At 40.5% G+C, this 25122-nt stretch overlaps 1 protein-coding gene across 3 annotated transcripts; it reads left to right on the forward strand.

Annotated features, from left to right (window-relative positions):
- Positions 1-258: 258 nt before the first annotated feature.
- On the forward strand, positions 259-23645 carry ZFYVE21 (zinc finger FYVE-type containing 21). 3 transcript variants are annotated; one of them, XM_089522626.1, is made up of 8 exons: positions 259-440; positions 10082-10132; positions 11780-11948; positions 13502-13577; positions 15228-15319; positions 17900-17953; positions 21806-21948; positions 22899-23645. In XM_089522626.1, exons 1-8 carry the CDS (start codon positions 309-311, stop codon positions 22932-22934), a joined length of 753 nt encoding a protein of 250 aa, XP_089378752.1. In that variant the 5' UTR covers positions 259-308; the 3' UTR covers positions 22935-23645. The 3 variants fall into 3 exon arrangements, with proteins under 3 accessions (XP_089378752.1, XP_089378754.1, XP_089378753.1); XM_089522628.1 differs by lacking the exon at positions 22899-23645 and adding an exon at positions 19686-19750 and having other exon boundaries at positions 21806-21892; XM_089522627.1 differs by lacking the exon at positions 17900-17953.
- The last annotated feature ends 1477 nt before the right edge of the window (positions 23646-25122 follow it).

The raw sequence follows: 25122 nt of genomic DNA on the forward strand, positions 1-25122 counted from the left end.
TGCAGCGACGGTTGTCATTGGCTAGAATAGACGTCTATCTATTTCGGGAGTCTCTGATTGGATAACCTAAGCAGGCTACTGCGTCCCTACTGGGCAGTAAGGACAGGGAGTGGGTGGGGCTTGGACGTATCGCCCTGTGGAGACAGCGGCTATCATTGGCTAGAAAAGATGTCGGTCTATTTTGAGAGGCGCTGATTGGATAACCGAAGCAGGCTACTGGGTTCCTATTGGACAGAAACGAATGGGGGTGGGGTTTGGGCGTGTCGCCGTGTGGCGGCTGCGGTGGTGGTGGAGGTCCTGAGGTAAAAATGTCGGGGCGGGAGGCCCTCGATGGGAAGAAGTTGGTCCGCTCTCCCAGCGGGCTCCGGATGGTTCCCGAAAGCCGGGCCTCGCGGAGTCCTTTCGGGCTGGAAGAGCCTCCGTGGGTCCCCGACAAGGAGGTGAGGGCTATTATGGAGACCCCTCTCCAGGGGCTTCCTTGGCAAGGTTCCTTCGGAGGGGCTTCGCCTCGGCCTTTCCCTCAGAGAGAGAGAGAGAGAGAGAGAGAGAGAGAGGCAGGATTCGAACCCTGGTCCCAGAGCCCTTTTTGAAGTGTGTTTTATTCTTTTCATAGCTGTCTGTTTTAACAGTGTAATCTTTTTAAAGCATTGTTTATTTATATCTATTTATATACATTCTTTTTAGCCCACCTCTTTCCTGCTTTTCAGAATTGTTCCCAGTTTATAGATGATGAATAATAAAAATAAATGAAAATAATAAATATATTAAATAAACAACAACAACAATAATAAATAAAATAGCAATAAATATAATGAATGAACATAACTATGAAGCCGCTCTTTGAGTCCCAGTAAAAATAAATGAAATAAATAATAATAATAATAATAATATGGTAAACTAATAATAAATAAAATAAATATAATAAATACATAATTAAATAAAATTAATAAATATAAAAAATCAATAACAAATAAATAATGAAATGAAATAAGTAAATAAATTATAAGTAATAAAATGTTGTTAGTAATAGTTAATAAAATAAATAAATAAATAAAACCAATAAAGCCAATAAATATAATAATCAAATGATAAGTAGAACCATAGAAGGGTTGGGAGACGGACGCTTCAAGGGCCCTGATCCAGTCCCACCCCCTTCTGCCATGCAGGAACTCTCAATCAAAGCATCCCCATTGACAGATGGCCATCCAGCCTCTGTTTAAAGACCTCCAAGGAGGGAGACTCCACTGCCCTCTGAGGAAGGAGTGTGTTCCTCTGTCGAACAGCCCTTACTCTCAGGAAGTTCCTCCTAATGTTGAGGTGGAATCTCTTTTCCTGCAGCTTCCATCCATTGCTCTGGGCTCTGTTCTCTACAGCAGCAGAAAACAATCTTGCTTCCTCCTCAGTATGAGATCCCTTCAGGTATTTAAACAGGGCTATCATATCACCTCTTAACCTTCTCTTCTCCAAGCTAAACATCCCCAGCTCCCCAAGTCCTTGCTCATAGGACATGGTTTCCAGACCCTTCACCATTTTAGTCGCCCTCCTTTGGACACATGACTCCAGTCTCTGAACATCCTTTTGAACTTGGTGCCCAGAACTTGACACAGCATTCCAGTGAGGTCTGACCAAAGCACAATAAGAGTGGTACCCTCAGTTTAGACAATGTACTCCTGTTGATGAATCCTAGAATTGCATTGGCTTTCTTAGCTGCTGTATTACATGGCTGACCCATATTCAGTCTGTGGTCCACTAATATATAAATATAATATATAAATTTTTATTTATATACTGCTTTTCCAAAGATCAAAGCGGTTTACATAGAGTTAAAAACCAATTACAAAAACATCATAAAATAGATAAAACCAAGAGCACTAAGTACAATATGCAATCTAAAAACAATCATTCAATCAATCAATTGGGTGAGGTAGAGAGTCAATGGGATCAGAGTACACGACTTCATTTTCCGGGGGGAAGGCTTGACAGAAGAGGAAGGTTTTAAGCCTCTTTTTAAATGTTTCCAGGGGGGTGATAAGACGGAGTTCGTCGGGAAGACTATTCCAGATTTGTGGGGCCGCTACTGAGAAGGCCATCTGGGAAGTAATGACATATTTAGAAGGTGGAATTTCTAGCAAGCTCTTCCTGGTTGTTCTGAGTGTGTGGGGCGGATTATATGGGGGGATGCGGTCCCTCAAGTAACTCAGGCCCAAGCCATGTAGGACTTTATAGGTAATAACCAACACCTTGTATTGTGCTCAGAAGCGAATGGGCAGCCAGTGGAGATTTTTCAGAATAGGTGTTATGTGGTCAAACCTGGATGCGCCGGTGACCAATCTGGCTGCCATGTTTTGTACTAGTGAAGCTTCCAGGCTTGGTACAAGGGTAGCCCCATGTAGAGCGCATTATAGAAATCTAAACAAGTGGTTACCAGAGCGTGTACCACGGTTTCAAGATCCCTTTGGCCCAGATCTTACGGAAGGGCGGTATACAAATAAAACATTTATTATTATTTATTATTAGATAGGGTCGCAGTTGGCGTATCAATCGAAGTTGATAGCAAGTACTTCTGACTGTCGCATCTACTTGAGATGTCAACTGCAGAAACGATTCCAGAAGTACTCCTAAACTGCGAACTTCATCCTTCAGGGGAAGTGTGACCCCATTCAGGACAGGTGGATAAACTTCCTTCCCCAGGCCTGGGGAGCCTATCACAAGCACTTCCGTTTTCTCTGGATTCAGACTGAGTTTGTTTTCCCTCATCCAGCCCATTACCACTCCAGGCAGGCGTTCAAAGGAGAGACTCCATCCTTAGTCACTGCATCAGTCGGAGAGACAGAGAAGCATATTTGGGTGTCATCAGCATACTGATAACACCGTGCCCCATGTCTCCGGATGATCTCTCCCAGTGGTTTCATGTAAATGTTAAACAAAGTGGGGGACAAGATAGCTCCCTGAGGGACACCAGATGTAAGTTCCCTCTTAGAAGAGCAAGTGTCCCCCAACTGCACCATCTGGAATCTGCCCGAGAAGTAGGAACTAAGACTCTTAGATCCTTTTCCCATGTACCACTGTCAAGCAGGTGTCCTTCATCCTATATCTGTGCATTGCATTTTTACTGACCAAGTCAGTGCAGTATCCTACATTTCTCTCTGTTAAGATTAATTTTCTTGGTTTAAAGACCTCAAAAAAAGGAGACTCCACCACCTTCTGAAAGAGCGTCTTCCACTGTTGAACAGCTCATACTGGAACAACAACAACAAATGTTTGAATTCAAACAGTTCAGTGTTAACAGCTTGGCAGTTATTCATGGTTAGTGCCAGTCGCTTCTTTTAAAGCACGTTATTTTATAGAGCAAGAATTTACATTCAGAAATGGATCCCTCAATTAACGTAAGATCATTCAAAGCAACTTGCTTTAAAAGAGCACTTTAAAGAACAATTATTATTAAAGCAAGTGGCCCTGACATCTGGACTGCATTTTACTGGTTCATTTTCTTTCTTCTTCTAATTCTTTTTTTATCAAACACAAATACTGTAACACAACAAACACAAATGTGGTTTATAATTTGTAATCTTCTGGATGTAGTCCTACACTTTAATGCAAGTAACTGGTTTAAACAACAAAATCAAAAACATTTTGGAGGTTGTTTAAACCTACTTTTCTCCAGCCCAACCAGAGATGAAGGTGGGGGGAAGGTAGTCAGATTTAAGAGATGGAGCTGTGTATTCCAGTTCTAGTTTGACGTATACACCATATTTTGGTAAAATGGAGAGGTATAGCCTATATAACAGCCTCTGTTTCCTTATGGTTCAGTTCCCCTGTATTTTAATCTATATATACAGCTGTGTAATGTGAAAGGGAGAAGACACTGTTACAGTCCTAATAGTATTATTGCAATCCCTCTGTAGACTGATGGCCCTCCACATTTGTGGCTTTGACTTTTGTGAATTTGATTATTTACCCTTTTGATTAATATGTTCTCTCTAGGAATCTCTAGGTCCTCCAGAAGTTGACCATCGATTTGTGCTGGAGAACCTAGAGGTTTCTAGAGAAAACACTTCTCTAGGCATTTGTAGGCATGATTTCAACCTACAATCTCTAATCTGAAAAGAGAAATTATATATCAGAACGCAGATATGGGTATGAATGTAATATAGTTATTTAAGGACATGAATAGAATGAGCAAGTATCAGGAGAGATTGCATCATTTGTCCCTGTGTCCAGACCCAAGACATATCCAAGGTAATTTGGAGAGTGGTTATAACTCCAGAGATTTCTCTCAAAGAGGATGTATAGCTTTGACAAGATCTATAAGGACATCATAGTTTGCAAGTGTTGTCCTGTTTTTTTAAATATTATATTTTTAGTGTATTTATATTTGTTTTCAGCCCCTGAAGAAGGCCTAGTGTGGCTGAAATGCATGGGGCCTTTTGAACACTGAATAAACACTGAATAAACCAGTTAGAGCACGGGGAGCTTATCTCATCTCTATTTGCTGCATGATTCTGTGATCAACTTCTGGCAGATGTTGACTATAGAGATGCACAGGAAGACCTAGAGAGGTGTTCTTTTAGATTAAAAGGAATAGTGGCTTTTTTTTATTTGCGGTTTTCCCACATTCACAGGGGTCCTTCACCCATAACTCCAGCGAATGTGGAGGGACCACTGCAATAGACTTTGTTCCCTACAGTTGAAATGTGTAGAACCAGCCCCAGCTCTGATGTTAACACACTCCCTTTTTTGTTCTCTAGTCTCATCTGTGTATCTTCCTTCTTTACAGTAACTTGATGTCTCCCATTTCCTGGTATGACTCTAGTCTCATTTGATGGTTGTTCACCAAAGGTCTCTTTTTCAGATTAGAGCTTTGCCTTAAAATGAGAATAATAGTGGTACAGCACCATCAGTGTTTATGGTTTAGGTATTCCGAAAACAGGTAAGGCGATAAATCCCTACCCCAAGGAGCTTCTAGTTAAAAAAAGTTCATAGCCATAGGAAAAAGAAAGATGCAGTAAAAGAGGAAAGATGCATTTATTCATTGGAGTTATATACAGATATGCTTCATGTCAGTAGGGGATGAAGACAAATGGTTAAGGCAGCATTTCTCAACCTTTATTTATTTATTTATTTATTTATTTATTTATTTAGGTATTTATATCCCACCCTTCAGCCTTAATGGCTCTCAGAGCGGCTTACAATTATTATTTTTAATCAGACAGTCCCCTGCCCTCAGGCTTACAATCTAAAAGACACAAAACAAAAGGAGAAGGGAATGGTGGAGGGAAAGGGGATGAGGTCCAGTGGTTCTTCTCTCCCTCTGAGGCCTGGACCAAGGCAGATGGATTGGAGGGAGGGCTCTTCCTTCTTCCAGGCTAGTCCTGATGGAGCTGGACCTGCCTGGTGAACTCCCTCTCAGGCCGGCGGATGGCAGTTATGGAGGGCAGAGTCTCCTTCCTTCAGGCTGGCCCTGATGGAGCTGGACCTTCCTGGTGAATTCCCTCTCAGGCTGGCGGCTGGCAGTTATGGAGAGTGGCGTCTCCTTCCTCTCAGGCTGGACCTGCCTGGTGAACTCCCTCTCAGGCCAGTGGATGGCAGTTATGGAGGGCTTTAAACAGTTTGGAAAAAAAACACCCACATTTAAACCTTTAAACCCCTGAAATAATTTTAAGACCATGGGGAAACCGTGCATAAAATCTATTATATGTACAGCTTTAAGGAAGTGTTTGGGTTTTGTTTTTTTCAGTCATGATCTCTCATGGAACCTGTAGGGATTTCCTGCAGAACCCTAGAGTTCCAGGGAATGCTGGTTGAGAAACCCAGTATCAAGTGAAGGATTTAACAAAAGAGAGAAGCTTTGAGAGATACAACAATAGTTTTTTAAAAAAGGAGAAGAAGCTCCTCTTGCATGTTCTGGGTGGGTGCTTTGCAGTGATGTAGACATGAGTGGATTGACTCAGATGTACTGTAAGTCACTTCAGTGACTTGAATTGGACTTGACTCAGCAATAAATGACACACTGACTCAACTCAAGTCAAGACTTGTATATCCATAGTGACTTACTTGATGGTGTCATACACTTCTAGCAGTAGGCAGGATCCATTCTAAAAGCATGGGGCGCATTTCTCGAAGGGGAATGTTAGGCACCAAGCTTGAGGTAGAAGTTTTAGGAAAACTTTACAAGGCTTCTCTGATTTGTAGTGGGAACAACTGCCTGGCAGACCCCAAGCCCCACCTCAATCCCATTGCCTAACGTGTCTGTTGTTCCCCTCCAAGAAACATGCATCACCTCTTCTTTTTTTTTCCTGTTAAAGTTGTCTCACAGATTTGAAACTCAGCTTGAAAGTACAGTCAGCCCTCTATCCACTGATTTTTTAATCCTTGGATTCAAGTGTCCACAGCTTGAAAATATTTTAAAAATACATAAATTCCAAAAAGCAAACCTTGATTTTGCCATTTTATTTAATGGGACTTGAGTATCCATAAATTTTGGTATCCACGGGTGGTCCTGGAACCAAACCCCAGAGGATACCAAGGGCCAACTGTATCTTGCAAGGACTTGAGACTGAACTAGAGACTAGAAGCTTGACTTAAGACTTGGACTAAAAGATTTCAGTACATCACTGGTGCTTGGGGTATAGCTGATAGCAAAGGAAAATAGGCGGAACTGTTATGTCTGTTTCATTCGTGTCTTAATTTTTGTTATCAAGTGTTTGTTCAAAGTTTGTGAGCTGCCTTGGGTCCCACACCAGGAGCAAGACAGCATATAAATGGAATAAATAAAATAAGTATTTATGGGGGGGGGGGGGGGGGGGCTGAGCAAACTGTGGCCCTGGAGCCACTTTAGCTTGTTTTGCAGCTCTTGCTATCTCCAGTTTTTGGCCAGAAAAGGGGGAGTTGTCTCTCTTAGAAGAAGTCCAGAAGCAGCAGCTAACCTTTTAAAGAGATTGCATTGCCTTCCTGCACTGTTTAATATGTTTTATGGTTTTCCAAGACCAGAAGTGGACATCCAGCCAGTGGACTTCAAGCAGTTCATTTTGGAAGGGAGCTCTTTTTGTTGCTCTTGGGGAGTCCTAGGGGTAGAACTGATGTAGTTGTCAGAACTAAGAGAATGAATTATTTTGGCATTTGCTGTGAGAAAGCCGAGAAGGTACGAGGGGAGAGCACACGAAAAGGGGAATAGTACCAAGATGAGCGAATGCATCTTCTATCAGTGGAAGGCAGATCCTGGATCTAAACTAGTGTGTTCAGCTGTAAAAAAATGCTTCTGTTTCTGATATTTCCATCATACAGTTAAGTTTGAACCATGCATAAGATTTTTGTTATGCAACTGGGAATTGTTGATGAAATGTCTGTGACACTGAAGCCTGTACCTAACTAGCAGCGAGTGCTCTCTGTTGTTTTTCTGTTGAGCATCATGCTGGAAAAGCGATTTGGCTGATGTCAAATCAGATGAGTGTAAAGATTCTATTCATTGTTGTTCTGTGAAATTTCTTCACAAAATTTTCATAGCAGTTTGACTGCAGAAGTAAAAGAACAAGAAGAAATTATTTGTTCAAAGGCGTCATTCTTTGAGATATTATTTGTGGGGGGAAACCCCGCCCCCCCCCCTATTTACCATTTAAGATTCCCCCCCCCCCCCCCATTGTTGGTTGCTGTACTTCCTTCACTATTTGAGGCAACCGTAAGGAGCTTTCATTTTGCATTGCCTGTCTTGTAAACAGTTCTGCGGATCTCTAAAGAACATTCAACTGAGCTAAGACTCAAAAGGGACATGTACAAAAAATGAGGGGGAGGGGGAATGGAGGAGGAGAATTCAAACAAATATCCAGCTCATGTAGGGAGAAAGTTAGAAAAGCTAAAGCTCAGAACGAGCTCAGACTTGCTAGAGAGGTTAAAAACAATAAAAAGGGCTTTTGGGGGGTATGCCTGTAGCAAAAAGAAAAAGAAGAAAATGGTAGGGCTGCTGCATGGAGAAGATGGTGAAATGCTAACAGGGAACAGAGAAGACGCAGAACTACTCAACACCTTCTTTGCCTTGGTCTTCTCTGAAAAAGAGAACAGTGCTCAGCCTGGGGAAAAGAGCAGATGATCCAGTGGGGGAAATGCAACACAGAATAGGTAAAGAGGTAATACAGGAATACCTGGCTTCTCTAAATGAATCCAAGTCTCTGGGGTCAGATGAACTACATCCAAAGGTGTTAAAGTAACTGGCAAAAATAATCTCAGAGCCACTGGCAATAATCTTTGAGAATTCCTGGAGAACAGAAGCCCCAGCAGACTGGAGGAGTATACAGTTGTCCCTCCATATTTGCTAGGGTTAGGGGAACAAGACCCCCGTGAATATGGAAAAACCGCAAATAACAAAACACTTTTTCCCTGAGAGGACACCTCTCTAGGAATCTCTAGGTCCTCCAGTGCAACTCTGTGGTCAATGTCCAACATACACTGACCATAGAATGGCACTGGAGTAGCTACAAATGGTCTTTCAGTGCAACTTTTAGTTAAAGTTGACCACAGAGTTGCACTGGAGGACCTAGACAGTCCTAGAGAGAACATATTAATGAAATCCATGAATAATCAAATCCGCAAATATCAAAGCTGCAAATATGGAGGGATGACTAAATGCTTTCCCATCTTCAAAAGAAGGGGGGGAAAGAGGACCTAAATAATTGCCACAAAGTCAGCTTGACATCAATACCAGGAAAGATTAATAATTAGACAGACAGTCTATAAACACTTAGAAAAAATTGCTGTGATTATTAAAAGTCAGCATGGGTTACCCAAAAAAATCAAATCATGCTAGATTAATCTTATCTCTCTTTTTTGTATGGATTCACATGCTTGATAGAGGAAGGGAATGTTTATTGATTTCAGTAAGGCCTTTGACAAAGTCCCCTATAATATCCTTGCAAATAAGCTAGTAAAATGTGGATTAGACATTGCGATAGTTAGGTGGATTTGTAATTGGTTAACTGACCGAACCCAAAGAATATTCAATAGTGGCTCCACTTCAATGGCTAGTGGGCAGCCACAGGGTTCTGTCCTGGGTCCATTTCTACTCAGTATCTTTATCAAAGATTTAGATGGTGAAATAGCAGTCACACTTATCAGATTTCCAGATGACACCATATTAGGAGGGATAGCTAATACCCCAGAGGAAAGATCAGAATTCAAAATGACCTTAACAGATTATAAAGCTGGGCCAAAACCCAACAAAATGAATGTCAGCAGGGAGAAATGTAGGTCAGTAAAAATGCAATACACAGATATAGAATGGAGGACACCTGGTTTGACAGCAGTACATGCGAAAGGGATCTAGGAGTCTTAGTGGACCACAGACTGAATATGAGTCAGCTATGTAATACAGCAGCCAAGAAAGCCAATGCAACTCTAGGATTCATCAATAGGAGTATATTGTTTAAACGGAGGGAAGTAATAGTACCATTCTTATTTTGCTTTGGTCAAACTGTGGTGTCCAGTTCTCAGCACCACAGTTCAAAAAGGATGTTGAGAAACTGCAGCATGTCCAGAGGCAGGTGACCAAAATGGTGAAAGGTCTGGAAACCATGCCCTATGAGGAGAGACTTAGGGAGCTGGTTATGTTTAGTCTGGAGAAGAGAAGGTTAAGAGGTGACATGATAGCCCTGTTCAAATATTTGAAGGGATGTCATATTGAGGATGGAGCAAGCTTGTTTTCTATTTTCTGCCTGGGAAGTCATGAATAAAGAGCGCTTGTTTAACTAAATTTAAACAATGCCAGGTCTAACTTCACTATGTTTGGGGTTTACAGAAGAGGTCATAGGAATGAAAGATTAGCTGGAAATACCCTGTATGGGTTATCTTTGAAGCCATTTTCTCCTGCAAATTCCTTAGCTGTAGATGGTTTTCTACAGAGAAGAACATCTCTGTAAAAGAAGAAATGACAGACTGAGAGGAAACATGTATAAATATGCAAAGAAATGTGTATGAATGTAGAAAAAAATATCAGAAGAGAGAAATCTGTTCTGTAACTTGCAATGCATTCTTTCCATCTCTGGCCCAGAGTACTATATCAGATCTTCACATCTTTTATGTTACTGTCTTCCAGTGTCCCCGATGCATGCAGTGCAGTACAAAATTTGACTTCATAACCAGAAAGGTAAGAGGTTGGATACAACATGTACACTGACCTATTAATCTTTGTTCAAAATATCTTTAGCAAAGTCACAAGTGTGGTAGTAAATTTTAATGAGAACTCCAGAGAGCTAATGATGCAGGTCTCTCTTAACTGAATATACAGTGGGCCTGCCTTATCGGTAAGCTAGCAATCCAAGGATTTGACCGCCCGCAAATTGTCATGGCCCATGTTATTCAGTGGTGGCGTGGGTGCACATACATTGCCACCCACTGAATAATACGGAGCTTCAGCATCCGTGTTTTTTCCCATCTGCAGAACCAAACACCCATGGATGGGAAGGCTCCAATGTTTGTCTCCTTTGCTGTAAGAAAAGTTTCACTGAAAACTGTAAACACTCTGGAAGCAATCAGTGGTTCCTTTCTTCATGCATTCATGAAGAGTTGCTTGCATTCAGAGCCATAGACAATACCACAAGTGAGCATCATTAGTAGGATGGTATCTCTCATTTCTGTTTATCTTGGAATGGGCAATTTTGGCTAATTCATGGACTTCGCTGTTATTGTTGCCTGCCTTCAAGTCATTTCTGCCTCATGGCAACCCTATCACAGGGGTTTCTTGGGAAGATTTGTTCAGAGGAGGTTTGCCATTGCCTTCCCCTAAGCTTGAGAGTGTGTGACATGCCTAAAGTCACACAGTGTGTTTCCATAGCTGAGTGGGGATTCAAACCCTGGTCTCCCCTCATCCTAGCCCAACACTCAAACCACTCCACCATGTTGGCTCTTGGACTTTAAACAGCTTATCTTTCTGGGTAGGCAAACTTGTAAGGCATAATTGTGGCTTTGACATCTCTCTGGGAATGCTTTGCGCCCTCATCCCTAGTAATCTTAAAAGTTCCTCAGGTGCGTGCAATATCATTATCCTATAGTTTATGCATCTAGCCGATCTGTCTAAAAACTGTTATCTATCACAGATTGTGTTGATTCCTTGGTTTATAAGGTATGTCCCTCACTTGAAAATGTTTAGTTTAAAAGCATTGAATTTCTGGCAGGGGAGGTGACCCAGCAGGCTGTTTGTAATTCTACGTTGCTATGAGTCTGTGAAACAGAAATAGGACTCTTTGGGGCTGAATGGAGAGTAATTTGCTGTTTCATTCTCTTTTGAATGAAAGGAAAAGAAAAAGAGTTGAGAGGTTCTGTGCTGGCCGTGGAGATTCTTAAGTGTGTTAAGAAGCTGGTCAAATTGCTGGTCTTTACACATCTTTTCAAAACCCAGACAAAACTTGGATGTCATAAAATACCAGATTTCACTGTTTTGGAATTCTATTGTGATTTATCGGGACAAGAAAGAGGGAGGGCAACTTTACTGTGTTAAAGTAGTTGGCTTCATTAGACTTTTATGAGAAGTAGAGTACTGTACAGGGAGTAATGCATTATAACTGAAAAGCCATATGGGAATATTGCATAGATTATAATTCTTTTTATCCTAGGTTTTCAGACAATCAGTCAGGGGCTTAACTAGGGATCTCAAGGTTCTCTCCTCCACATGTATACCCATACTATGTTTAACTATTCATGTATTTCAGTTCTGTTCAATGGCACTTGTCATATGCCAGAATTTTTAATGCAAAGTTCCAGCTCTACTAAATATTTTTCCTGCTTTTTCTATTAGCACCACTGCAGAAGATGTGGAAAGTGCTTTTGTGACAAATGCTGCAGCAAGAAAGTGCCTCTGCCTCGTATGTGCTTTGTTGATCCTGTGCGCCAGTGCGCTGAATGTGCTCTGGTTTCTCAAAAAGAAACAGAGTTCTATGACAAACAGCTCAAAGTACTTATGAATGGTAAGTATTGACCAAGGGATGCTTATTAATTCGGTTTTCACTGTGTCTCACTGATATGTGGAAGGATAATTTGACTTTAGAGTTTTATATTTAATCTGACATTGGAAACAACAGTGTGATTTGCTAGCCTCAGAAAGACTGCCAAACCTCATGAGGCTTATATACCGTAAGCCCCTATTAAAAATGGCCACTAAATCCTCTCTGCAGAGAGACTTATACAGTACATCCCTACTAAAGATGGTCATTGCAGTCACTTTTCAGGCTCCCACACCTTGCTGCTGAATGCTGCTCGGGCTGAAAAATAAGGGAGGGAGGGAGATAAGTTCTGAGTAAGAAGGATATACATATTTCTGTTGATAGACTTGAGGTTGGGATGTGTAGAACCCTAAAGGATGCGACGTTTTAGTATATAATTATGGCAGGAAAATAGAAATTGATATTGTATGATAATGATATTGATACTGATCCTCATATTTGTACCATCCATAAAAAAAAGTCTTACTCTGGGAGCTAAGCACATAGTGTTACTCGGAATCACTGTTTCCTTTACCTAGTATTTGTCTGCAAACTTTGATGTATAGCTTTGACCTTTTCTGCCTTTCAGTTACTGTTTGTTTTGTTTTTCACCTCTTCTAGGAGAGGTTTTATAGCATGGCTGTTGCAAGGGGAAATGTAAAGATTTGGTGATGGTGAAGAAAAGAGAAGTAGATCTGTTTGGATTTTGGTGACATTTCTGTGCCTCATCATAGTATTGCAAGGGATCCCAAGGGTCATGTTGTCCAGCCATCTGCAGCTGCAGAAATCCATAGCTAAAGTGCCCTTCAATCATTGCTTCCACCGCTTTCAAGTATAGTCAGTCCCACTATTAAATAGCTCTTACTATCAGGATATTCCTCCTAAAGTTTATGATTTTTTCCCCATAACTTCAGTCTTCATGAAATCTTCATAGTTAATCTGTTATTGGCAATAGCAATAGCATTTACATTTCTATACCACTTAATAGGGAAACTCAGCACTCTCTAAACAGTTTACAGTCTGTAAGCCAATTGCCCCCAACAAGCTGGGTACTCATTTTACTGACCTATGAAAGGATGGAAGGCTAAGTCAATCTTGGAGCTCTGAGATTGAACTCACAACCTTGTGAATTTGAATTTAACCTCTGTGCCACGAGGGCTCCTGGTTATTCAGACATTATTACAAAAAAGTTTTCTTTATTACTCATAGTGATTTTTCTGCTTATTCTTAACTGTACTCCAAGGACAGGAACTTACATTTTCTTTTCATTGACAAGGCTGAAAGGAGCTAGTATTGGTTCAACTGCAGGGTTCTTTTCTATTAAGAAAACAAAACTGGGATCCCTAAATCACTTTATCTTAGTAGCCTATGGCATTACTCCCCCCCCCCCCCCTTAATCAAAATGAGTCTGAGAGAGCTTAATAAACTATTCCATCTAATAAGAGATTTAGAGCCAGATTAACTAGGCAGTCTTAATTATTTATTCTAGGTATTTTAATGCAGTTTTTCCCATTCTTTCCCCTTTTTTGGATATTAAGGTGCTACATTTTATGTAACTCCAGAAACATCAGAAAAGGCAGAGATGATGGTCTGTCGACTTTCCAACAACCAGAGGTGAGAACCAGTGGTATGATGACTGTTGGAAGTGCCTGTCATTGAAATCTAATCTAGAACACTAGAGCCATTGAAGCAACTCTCCAAAGAACAACAATAATTAAAAAAACTGATGTTCTAGGTGTTTTAAAAAAAACTAGTGTTCTAGCTGTTAAGGCTATAGAAATATTGTCCTGCAGAACATCTCAGATGAACTTTATCTTGAACGGGAAATTGCTGATCTCTGTGTTTACAGTAGAGCTTTACAGCAAAACACCAAATGTGTTATGCTACCCATGGGTACTGGTTTTTCTGCCTAAAAGATATAGTAGTGATCAAATATAGAATACCATTCATACATTAATTACATTATATGCAGCAGACTTTTTTCATATTATTCAAAGAATGTCTAGCAAGACATGGTATCATTGGCCAAAGACATGATTTTTACATTGAAGAAATAGTTGAAATGGCTTTAGATGTGTAGTATGTTTATGGTCTCCTTCCAGATTTAGCCAGTAATGAGTTTTCTGGAACAGAACTAGCGAGACAGAACCAAGCCCTTTTTGAGACTGGACAGATTGCCTCTGGGGTCTGGACAGCAAACAGAAGTTCCTAAGATCTACCATTCCTCCATATAAATGAGTTCCTGCCCATCGCTTTCTTTTGGCACATCATTTTGCTAAGCTAGAACTCTTTGTTTGTAACATTTAGTTTTTTCTATGTAGTTTTTTTTTTTAAATGAAGGAACATTTAACTATGATTTCCCCCTCCATCAAAAAAAAGTATGGCACTACTAAGGCATGAGCTGAGCTACTGTGTGCTTCTGAGCTCGCTGCCAGCCAAGCTTTATAAGAGAGCATACTACCATTCCCTTGAAAAGATCTGTTGAGTCCATCACAGTGTCCATATGCCCTGTTCCAGCAATTGTACATGATGGAATTTACCATGTGAACGTGGGAGTATAAACTTCCCAATACTACAAACTCAAACTTTGGTTTTCCACTTCAGTAACAATTAGACTTATTTTTGGCTGCATCCACACTGCAAAAGTAATCTGATTTGACACCACTTTAACTACCATGGCTCAATGTTATGGAATTCTGGGATTTGTAGTTTTGTGAGACATTTAGCCTCTCAGAGAGCTCTGGTGCCACAACAAACGGCCATTCCCAGCATTCCATAGCATTGAGCCATGGCAGGTAAAGGGATGTCAAACCAGATAATTTTTGCCATGCGGATGCAGCCTTGATCCTTCATAGTTAAAACTAAACTTGTCACCTCATCACCGTATGCACATGTTTTGCATTTCTATGGCTATCCATACAATCTGATTATAAAGATCCTTCCTGGGCACCAGTTCACTCCATGCATCTGAGGAGGTAAACCAGGTTTACAAAAACTAGTGCTACAGTGTTTTTCACTCAGTTCACTCAGTCTCAAAGGTTCTGCAAGATCTCTTTTACATACTGATATTCCAGACTGACATGGCTGTGTCTCTGAATTTGACCTAAGTTTAATTAGCTTTCTATCACATTTGTCTTTATATATATAAAAAAGTCAAATCAATAATTGTAAAACAAGGTGTTTTTTTTCAAGTGGATCTTAATATTTCAAGACATGCAGACTGTCATATATGAAACAAGCAGTGTTCTTTTCTTTTGTGTGTAGATACCTGTTTCTGGATGGTGAGAGCCATTACGAAATTGAAATTGCACAGATTTCAACGGTTCAGATACTAACAGAGGGATTTACTCCTGGAGGTAAATCTTTCAATTAATTAGTTGCTCTGTGTGTATCGTCTCATAATGTTTTAATGTACAGTGAAGAGTAAGTTGTTTCTTTCTCTAATACTTTGATACTTAAACCTTGGCCAAGCACTTTTCAGGCCACCCAGTGGGTTTCGGGGCTGAGCTGGGAATCGAATCTTGGTCTCCAGAGTTTTAGGCCAACACTCAAACCACTATGCCATGGTATGCATACTACTTTGATGACAAGAGATGCTACATTTTGTAAGATGCTTTTGTTGTCCTTACCTACCTTTGAGTAGACCCCGACTCATGGAGATCCTGTGGATGAGACATCGCCAAGTCGCCCTATCCTCCACTACTGTGCTTAAATGCTGTAGGTTCAGGCCCATGACCTGCCTGATGGAATCCATCCATCTGGTGTGCAGTCTTCCTCTTTCAACTTCCCTCCACCTTTCCTAGCATTATTGTCTTTTCAAGTGTGTTGTGTCTCCTCATAATGTGGCCAAAATACAACAGCTTCAGTTTTATCATCTTGGCTTCCAGGAAGATTTCTGTCTTGATTTGTTCTAGGGCTCAATTGTTTGTCTTTCTGTCTGTCCACGTTTCCTCAGCACTCTTCTCCAACTTTTATATCAAGCTATATTTAGTTGTTAAAATGTTGTGTGGGTTTATTGAATAAACGTGTTGTCTGCCAGGTGTTGTTTGATACCAGCTTTGGTCAACCTTTCGCATAACTTGATGAGCCTGAGTGGCGCAGTGGTTAAATGCCTGTACTGCAGCCACTCACTCAAAACCATAAGGTTGCGAGTTCAATACCAGCAAAAGGGCTGAAGCTCGACTCAGGCTTGCATCCTTCTGAGGTCACTAACATGAGTACCCAGATTGTTGGGGGCAATTAGCTTACAATTTGTAAACCACTTAGGGAGTGCTTAAATGCACTGATAAGTGGTATAGAAAGGTACTTGCTATTGCTCTAACTTCAGATACTAGTCTGTCTCTCAACATGTCATGCCTACATGAATTTTAGAGGAGGAAACCTGGATCAGGTAAAAGAATATGAAGGATGGTATTTTTCAAATTACACAGTTGTCATTTGTTACACAGTTGCCATTTGTCATAGATTTTTACTGACAAAAATACAAAGACTGGACTCTTGTTAGTGTCTTACACATAGGTAAATTTCCCTTTTGAAAGTTATTGGATATTTAGCACTTAACTTCACATACAGAGGTTTACACTAAAATCTGATGAAGGATTTCAGCTAAATTATATTTGATCAGACAATTGCTACTTTTAATAAAAGCTCCAAGACTTTGGAAGTAAACATATGTCTTCTTTAACTTCCCCTCTTTTATTTGAGTTTGCTAGAACTTTGGACAGACTCTATTCTAATAGAGTCAGCTTAGCCCAAGAAAATGTGAAGTGATAATTTGTTTTTGAGTATTAATAAGTACCTCTTTTGTTGCTTGCCGGGTAACCAAAAACAGTCTTTTATACTAGCTCTTGTAGAACTCCAGTTTTGTAAAACAGCCTGTTTTGAGCAGTGGCAGCCTCTGCAGCAAACACAAACACCTAATTAAAGTTCACTTCACACTTGTCCTATTATTTAGCTTGAGGGCATGGAGGAAAAAAAAGGTAAAGGGTTGGCAACAAGTGCTTGTTCCCAAGTCCACATTCACATGATAGGGACAAATCAGTTATTCTGTGTTAAATTTATTTGATCTTGGTCTGCTTTTTGTTTCAAAAAATGTACAAACCATGGAATTACTTACAAAATGAGACTTTGGTGAAAGTACTGGCTTAATGACACATTGGACATTCTCAATGATGGACTGAACATGTCCAATGGGTTTTAAATAATTAAATAAATGTATGTTGTAGACTATGCCAGAAACCATGGGCTCTTGACTCACAATGTGGATGCCTAGGAGAAACTTGTCGTTGCCACTAGCAGTTGGTAGGGGAGTGCTAATGACATGTTTGTTAATGAAAACATTTTAGTGTTAATAAAAGAATGGCACATTTATCTCAAACTTGTGGCCTTCCACCTCACAAAGTATTTCTGTTTTATTCAGTGTTGAGCTAATCTTGTTATGAATTCTAAATGGATATTGAGTGAGAACATTACTGAAACAGGTTAAATGTCTTACCAAGCTTTAAATGGTAAGCTGCTCATTATTGACTCTTTCTGAAGATGTTTTTGTAAGCTTTAAGTGTTCCTAGCCAACTACTAAATGAGGACAATTTCCCTTAACCAGACTGAAAAAATATGTCTAGCTAGGATGTACATAAGTTTCGTGTGCAGACTGGCTGAATGTTTAGAATGTTGAAGCTTGATTTCATAAAATGAAATGGAGAATGAAGGATTAAAAGTGTGTGAAGTGTGCTAACGTTTGGGATCAAAGCCACATTCTTCCTGATGTCTCTCATCTTTAGCTTGCTGTATGTTTCTCACACTGACTTAATCCTGTTCGTTACTGATTTCTACAATACTTGGATGGTTGTGTACTGTATACTGAAAATAGAACAATTTTCTTACTCATTTCTTTTGATTGATCTTTCTCTCACTGCTTGCCTGTCGCCTTGATGTAGAAAAAGACATTCATACTTACACCAGCCTCTTGGAAAATGAACACATTATGGAAGGTCAGCAATGCAGCTCAGTTCTCTTAAGCATGTTTTCCTCCCTTGTAGCTTCTGCTCAATGCATGTTGCCTCCTGCAGGCTGTAGTATAAATTTGTCTTGTGGGGATGGGAGTTTCTGCTTGGATCATATATTTAAGAGTCCATCATTATCTGTGATATCACCAGGGAAGCACACATCCTATTTTGTACTCAGCTTGAATCTAGTATAAAAAAGACTGGCCCAGCTGGCAACCGAAAGGCTACCTCAAACCAAACTTTGACTGTTTCCTCTTCCCTTGATGGTTTGCTTACCACAAGTCGTCGCTGAAAGAGAAAAATTGACTTAAGCTTGATGGAGCAAGCCACAATAGTACCCCCTTTAGAATGGGCCACAAAAGTATTCTGTTTGTGTAACACAGAGACACACTCCTCAGGGTAAGCAAGCTGTATCTAAGTTGTATGTGCACTTAGGAGCACGCCAGAAGCCCTGGTGGCACATTGGTTCAATGCCAGTACTGCAGCCACAACGTGTTTGATCCTCAGGAACTCCAAAGTTGACTCAGCCTCCCAGTTGTTAAATGAGTACCCAGCTTGTTGGGGGCAATTGGCTTACATATCGTAAACCACTTAGAGAAGCAGTATAGAAATGCAAATGCCATTGCTATTGCTTAATTATTCGTATCCACTGCAGAGATTCTTCTTCTGTTAGGTGGGTGGGTTGGTTTGAATTGGAGGTTACCATTTTTCTGATTGCATCTGCTTAAGTGAAGAAGAGGTTCTTCCACTGAGTAATTTCAGACATGATGGAGTAACACTGAGACAAGTAGTAGTTATGCTGAAATATACAGGCCCAAACACCTGAAAAGGCAGGCCAAAATAAACCTGCTTTGGGCCACTTTGGAGGTATGATGTTTACATGACACTTGCATCTTAAGAGGCCAGAAGCTGCGCCAGAGCTGTGCTCCAGTCTTTAGGACTGGAGCGTGACTTTGACACAGCTTTCAGACTCTTAGGATGCATGCATCATTTAAACAGCATACCTCCAAAGTGACCTGAAGCAGCTTTATTTTGGCCTGTCTGTTCAGGCCCATACCTTTCATCTCATTGTGGAAGAAAGGCAGGACATAAATCCTTGAAATAAATAAATAGCTTGATACACCAGGGCAGGCCTTTTCCCTGGATAAATATCCCCCCTCTTAAGCTGGCATTCTGAAGTTATTTTAACTTACTGGGGGAGTCAGGGGGGAAGTGGAGCAGGCTGCTTAGTGGAGCCGCTAGTGTTTGCCACTATCCAGTAAATAACAACTAAACAAGCAACTATGCTTCTGAATGCTAAAAGAAGTTTTGCTGTTTTGTGATCATAAATAACTTTCTAAATGGATCACTTTTTATACCCACCCAAATTTGGGTTTAGCCATCCAGTTCCTACAGCCTATGGGTTGAAGAATTATCTAAATTGATGCACTGCATTAGAAATGACACATCATAGCAGTTATCTACAAGACTAGTTCTAAGAATTACCCAGTCTCCTTTCCAAATGTAGCACTGTGGACTGTTCAGACTGAAAATCTAGGAAGCCTCCTCTATATTTGTGGATAGTTTTAATGCATCTAGATAATATGTTTTTCCAGTTCTTCTTTTTATTGTTGACATGGAACTTGAGTAACATTTTGAACTGGAAAAAACTAGATTTTCTGCTATTGTAAATGAGGGATATGATTTTTAATACTTTGTGATACACTGTCCTTTTTAGAAATGGAAGAATTGTCTACAAACGAACATGTTCCATCACAGAAAAATTCATAAGTCCCATCATTGGTAAACAATCAGGCAGTGGAGCCACCGTCTTCTTTTTCCTCCTATCCTTTTCCCTTTTTGGTTCAGTGTGCCTTGTGTACCTGATGCTCACATTCCTTGGCTGTTCTCATCCGGTCAAACTATCTGCATATTGCAATAGTTTGAAAAAAGTTCTAGGGCCCAGAGGAATGTATGTAGTTTGATTTCCAGAAACTATGTAAGTTAATTCCATAGAAAAAATTCCTGTTGATTCTGTTTACATTAAATATCACATAGGTTTAATTTGACCTACCTTTGAGTCTTTTTTTGCTTTTGTTTTGTGGTGATTTTTGTGTACAGTGTAGAACATTTTATAACAGAAAACCTGAACTGTTAGCATCAGTCTCACAAAAAGACTAAAAACATGATGTCCTCCCAATATGAACCATAATTCCCATATGCGTGTGCGCAGTCTTTAAGATCTTTGAGGAGGTCCTTCTTCCAGTCCTGCCATTCCCACAACCATGTCTGGAAGAGAGGTGAGAGAGGTCTATTTGGTGGCATTCCAAGCTCTGGGTTCCTTGTTTTTATGTGGGCCAACAACTTTTTAATTGCTCTATTCATACACTGACTTAAAGGATTGTTAACAAAGTGCTAACTATCTTCTTTATCTGCTCTTTTTAATGGATGCATTTTAAAGTGTGTTTAATTATAGAGATTAACCACATTTTAAAAAACACTTTGTTCATATGTTTATATTTATATTTGCGATCTGCCATGAGTCTCCCTTCTGGGGGGGAAGATGATAATAAATGCATTACGTCATCTTGCATAATATTTATTGCAGAATTAGTGGGCTGAAAGGGAAGAAGGGTAGTGGTGGACTGCAACTGAAAACCTTTGGGCTGAATGAATGAACTCTGAGAGGCCAGGGACCACTTTTCTGCCTCAGGAGGTCACCAAAAAACCCTCCCCACAACTCAAAAACAGACAAGCAAACTGATGTCTGAAAGTCCACTACTACTTTCACAATTGCCCTTTTGAAAGTCAGCTGACATAATTTCCGCTCTCTGAGGTTCCCAGGAGCTAAGGCCAGTTCAATTCAGTGCTAGATGCAGATTTTTTTTTAAAAAAAACCCCAGATTATGAAATGTGCATGCTAAATAGGGGTGGCAGATTTAATTTCTGTTCTGTCGTAGGGGGTGGCTTAAACATGAAAAACCAGAAATTTTGGTGGAACATATGATGGTTCATGTTCTATTTCCATCTGTGCCCCTTCTTCCCTTTCCTGCAGACCCCACCTTCTCCTAATGTCTCATGAATGGCCTTCCCTTTTGTTTATCTGTGATAAAGAACACTGAACTAAAATCTTGCTACTAAATAGACAAATTTATGAGAGACTAGTACTGTCTAGATAAGGTTAGTTAGACATTGCAATTTACTACTAAATTCTAGACTCCTAAATCATACATCTTCAAAACAAATGTCAGTGTGTAATGTCTCCACTATGTACTGTTCACAATATGCTCTCTATGTGTCAGAAATTCAGGATAGCACATTCTTGTTGTTACAACTAACCCAAGGAAAAGTAGTGTGTGACCTATAGCTTAATCTGGATATTTATTTAGCTGTGTTAGGCTTTGCCTATCCCAATGAACTTATCATCCCAACTACATTGTTTGTCTTCTTATAACATTCATAGCTACATATAGCCCTTGCGGTCTTTTCCAACTCTATGATTCTATATGACACTGATGGGGGCTGGAAAGTGATTTAGAGACTATCTAGACAAGAAGCATCATAATGTACAGTGCGCTCATGTCATACGCGGGCGCATTATACACTGAAAGCAGTGCTGCTTCTTCCGGCGCCATGCACCAGAAGAAACGGTGTGCGTGCCTGTGGCACAAGTGCGCCGCTGTGAGCACAAGCCCTGTTACTTGTAATGGGGCTCAGGCATACTCGTTTTTTGTTTTACGTGGGGGGGGGGTCCGGAACGGATCCGCCGCTTAAAACAAGTACACACTGTACTTGCATAATCTATTTCCATAAGAATCTAAAACATTTTCTCCTTCTGATGCTACCTTTCTTCACCAGGAGGCAATACTCGTGCTACTGGCATGCTCCTTCAGTACAAGAAACCAGGGTCAGAGGAACTCAAACAGATTAAATTTACTGCTGGTGAAGATTTTAATTCCAATAAGAAGTTGTCAGCCACCTGGCTCGCAGCAATGCATAAGGTAACCAGAAGAAATGTTAAGCATAGTATTTTATGTATCATGTATCTCTAAGATCCACTGAACTCTAGAACCTGGCTTTACTCAGTAGTTCTCTGAAATCCCAAAACAAGATATATAGCCACTAGCGCTGTTCCCCAGCAGTAGGCTTTCAGAAATATGGTGTTCTTATCTCAGAGATAGCATGTTGCTTTCATAGACAATTGGCTTTTGATAGCCTTATCATCCCCTAATCTGATCCCCTCCCAGAGTGCCAAGTGAATTATCTCCTAATGAGTAGCTCATGTGGATAGTGACAGCAGTAACAGAAACAGCAGCGTCATTGGCTTATTGAAGTCTGTCATGGTGCAACCAACTTTTTCAAGAAAAATAAATACAGCCAGCCCTCCCCATTTGTGGCTTTGACTTTTGCAGATTTAACCAATATGTTCTCTAGGAACCTCTAGGTCCTCCAGTGCAACTCTATGGTCAACATCCATTGCAAAGAAACCATAGAGTTGTGCTGGAGGACCTAGAAATTCCTAGAGAGAACACTTTTCTAGGCATTTGTAGGTCTTCCAGTGTGAAGCTGTGGTCAACGTCTGGCAGAGGTTGACCATAGAGTTGCACTGAAATTCCTAAAGAAGTGTTCTCTCTGTTTTTAAAAAATTGTGTGTATTTTTAAATTGCAGCCTTTAGTCTTTCATGGGTGCCCTGCTCCCCTAACCCCAGTGAATATGGAGGGCCCACTGTACAATAGCAAAATAAACTGAAGGGAAGAAACAGAGCTCTCTCTCTCTTGCAACTGTCCTAGAATTTATCACTCTCCTCTTTTCTGTAAATAGTTATATCTTAATATATAACACTGTCTTTAATGTCTTTATCTTTTTAATTAGCAAAGACTTGGCTTTGAAAACTTACCTAAGGATGGCTCCTTGCTTTTAATTATCACTATTCTTTCTCTTTCATTGCAGGCAGCAAAACTCCTTTATGAATCTAGGGACCAATAAACAACTTCTCTGACTTAAGGGGGAAAGATCAGCTCTAAGAATAAGCTTCTTATTCCTTGCTAGTTGACACATGGTAACAAATTTTGGTAATAAGAATTCTTTTCCCATCCACATACTTCCCTCATCTCCTAAATGTGGTCTATCATGTGAGCACTGGCCAATTATAATGTGAGTATTTGACCTATAAGTATTCACTTATTTAGTGTGCAATATGTATACAGTTTATTAATGCTTTAAATAGAGCCTTGCATCTATGACTTTATTTTGTTAAATCTAGTCTGCACTCAATACGTAAGATGAAGCGTGACCTGCACTACGGCTAAATGTATAGCACAACTTTTCTAGTACAGATTATGTATACTGGGTAATTCATTTAAAAAGGAAAAAGACTTTGTTTGATGCTTCAGAGAATAGTTTTTCAGGTGTGTAGATCTCAGGTTTTTTTTCTCCTCATATCCAAATGATATATATGAAATCTGCCTTAGGTATCATTTTATAGAAGCCACTCTTTCTCTGATGGTGAGGGTTTGTATCATGAGATTAAACACTTTTTTTTGTAAAGTAATATTTACCAAATACCACAAAATGTTCTGTGTAAAGTTGATCTTTCTGAATGAAGCTTCCAGAAAGACAAGATTTTTGAAGTTTTTATATTCATGCTTTGTGGTAATTCTAGCTTTGGCTAATAAAACCTTATTAAATACTATAGAAGTCTGTGTTAGTGGTGATTGTAGCTAGTTGGAGTAATGAGGAAATTCTGCATTCAGTTTTGTGTCAGGCTGAAGTAGGCAACAATTGCAACAAATAAGTACAAGAAATTTTCCTAGGGTAGGAGGGTATATATAGGGCAGTGATGTTGAACCTTTTACAGACCGAGTGCCCAAACTGCAACCTAGAACCCACTTATTTCTTGCAAAGTGCCACGTCCCTCTGGCTTTCTAGTAAGAAACTCGGACAAACTCTGTGCTAGGGCGACAGCATGTGTGCCCACAGAGAGGGCTCTGAGTGCCACCTCTGGCACGCGTGCCATAGGTTCGCCATCACTGATATAGGGCAAAGTGGACTGCTACAGAGAAAGTCAGCAGTCAGAGTTAAACAGAGGCTGACGCTGGGGGAAATTTGTGGCTTCAAAGTTACAAACAATTTCTCATGCAGATGCCACTTGTTCTACTTATGCTGAGCAATTTCCTTTGGTACTCCAGATGATTTGCACTTTCAGCTTCCATAATTCCTGATTGTTGGCCAGGTTGGCTGTGGCTTCTGGCAGCTGAAGCAAAACAAATGGAGGACCTAAAAATTGAAAATCACTTCTCTATAGGCTGTACAGACATTTTCACCATCTTTTTGAACCAGAAGAGACTTTTTTCAAACAGGAAGTGATTACCGTATAAGATGACCCCCAACTTTACCAGTTAAAATATAGAGTTTGGGATATAGTTGCCATATAAGACTACCCCTCTTCCAAGCCATGTTAAGACTAAGAGGTGCCTCAGAGAGAGGTGTCCCTTTCCCCTCAGCACACTCCCTTGCCTATGCAAAATCCTCATTACTATTTGGCGTGACTGAGGTGGGTCCTTGCAGCACCACAAAACCCACTCTGGGGTTTAAAAATAAAAGGTCCACCCTTTCCCCTCTTTTCCTGTCTCTTGGCTTTCCTTCTATATGAGTGAGTGAGTGAGAGAAGGGCCAGAGGATACTTTTTTTTACAAAAAGCCAGGCCTTTTTTTTTTACTTCCCTTCCAGGACTTGGCAGAAAAAAAAAGGAGGCTCCTCTCCAGCCCCAGCCCTGCGCATTCCATTTGGAGAGGCTTTGGCTCCTCTTTCCCCATTGCTTCGCCTTTGCTTTGCATTCCTCCACTGCTGCTGTGAACCCGAGGAGCATAGGAGCATGAAATGGAGGATGGGCTCCAGGGGCAGAAAGAGGAGGAGGAGAACTGTGGCTGGATCCACACTGGAGAAATAATGAGGTTTGGCAGCACGTTAACGCTAGAGCTGGCTCTTTGCTATGGAATTCTGGGAGTTGGAGTTTGTTGTGGGGTCCAGAGGGAAGCTCTGTGGCCGCTTTTGAGCTCCCCCCACCATATGCCGTGACCAGTCCAGCTCAGAAGTTTTGAGAAGGTTTTCCCAGGTTAGAAAGTCATCTTATATGCCAGAAAATACAGTATAGACTCTGGGGCCCAAAACACAT

This window comes from Sceloporus occidentalis, unplaced genomic scaffold (genome assembly GCF_023333645.1).
Source record: "Sceloporus occidentalis isolate IW3139 unplaced genomic scaffold, rSceOcc1.0.p SCAF_4, whole genome shotgun sequence".
Classification (NCBI taxonomy): Eukaryota; Metazoa; Chordata; class Lepidosauria; order Squamata; family Phrynosomatidae; genus Sceloporus; species Sceloporus occidentalis.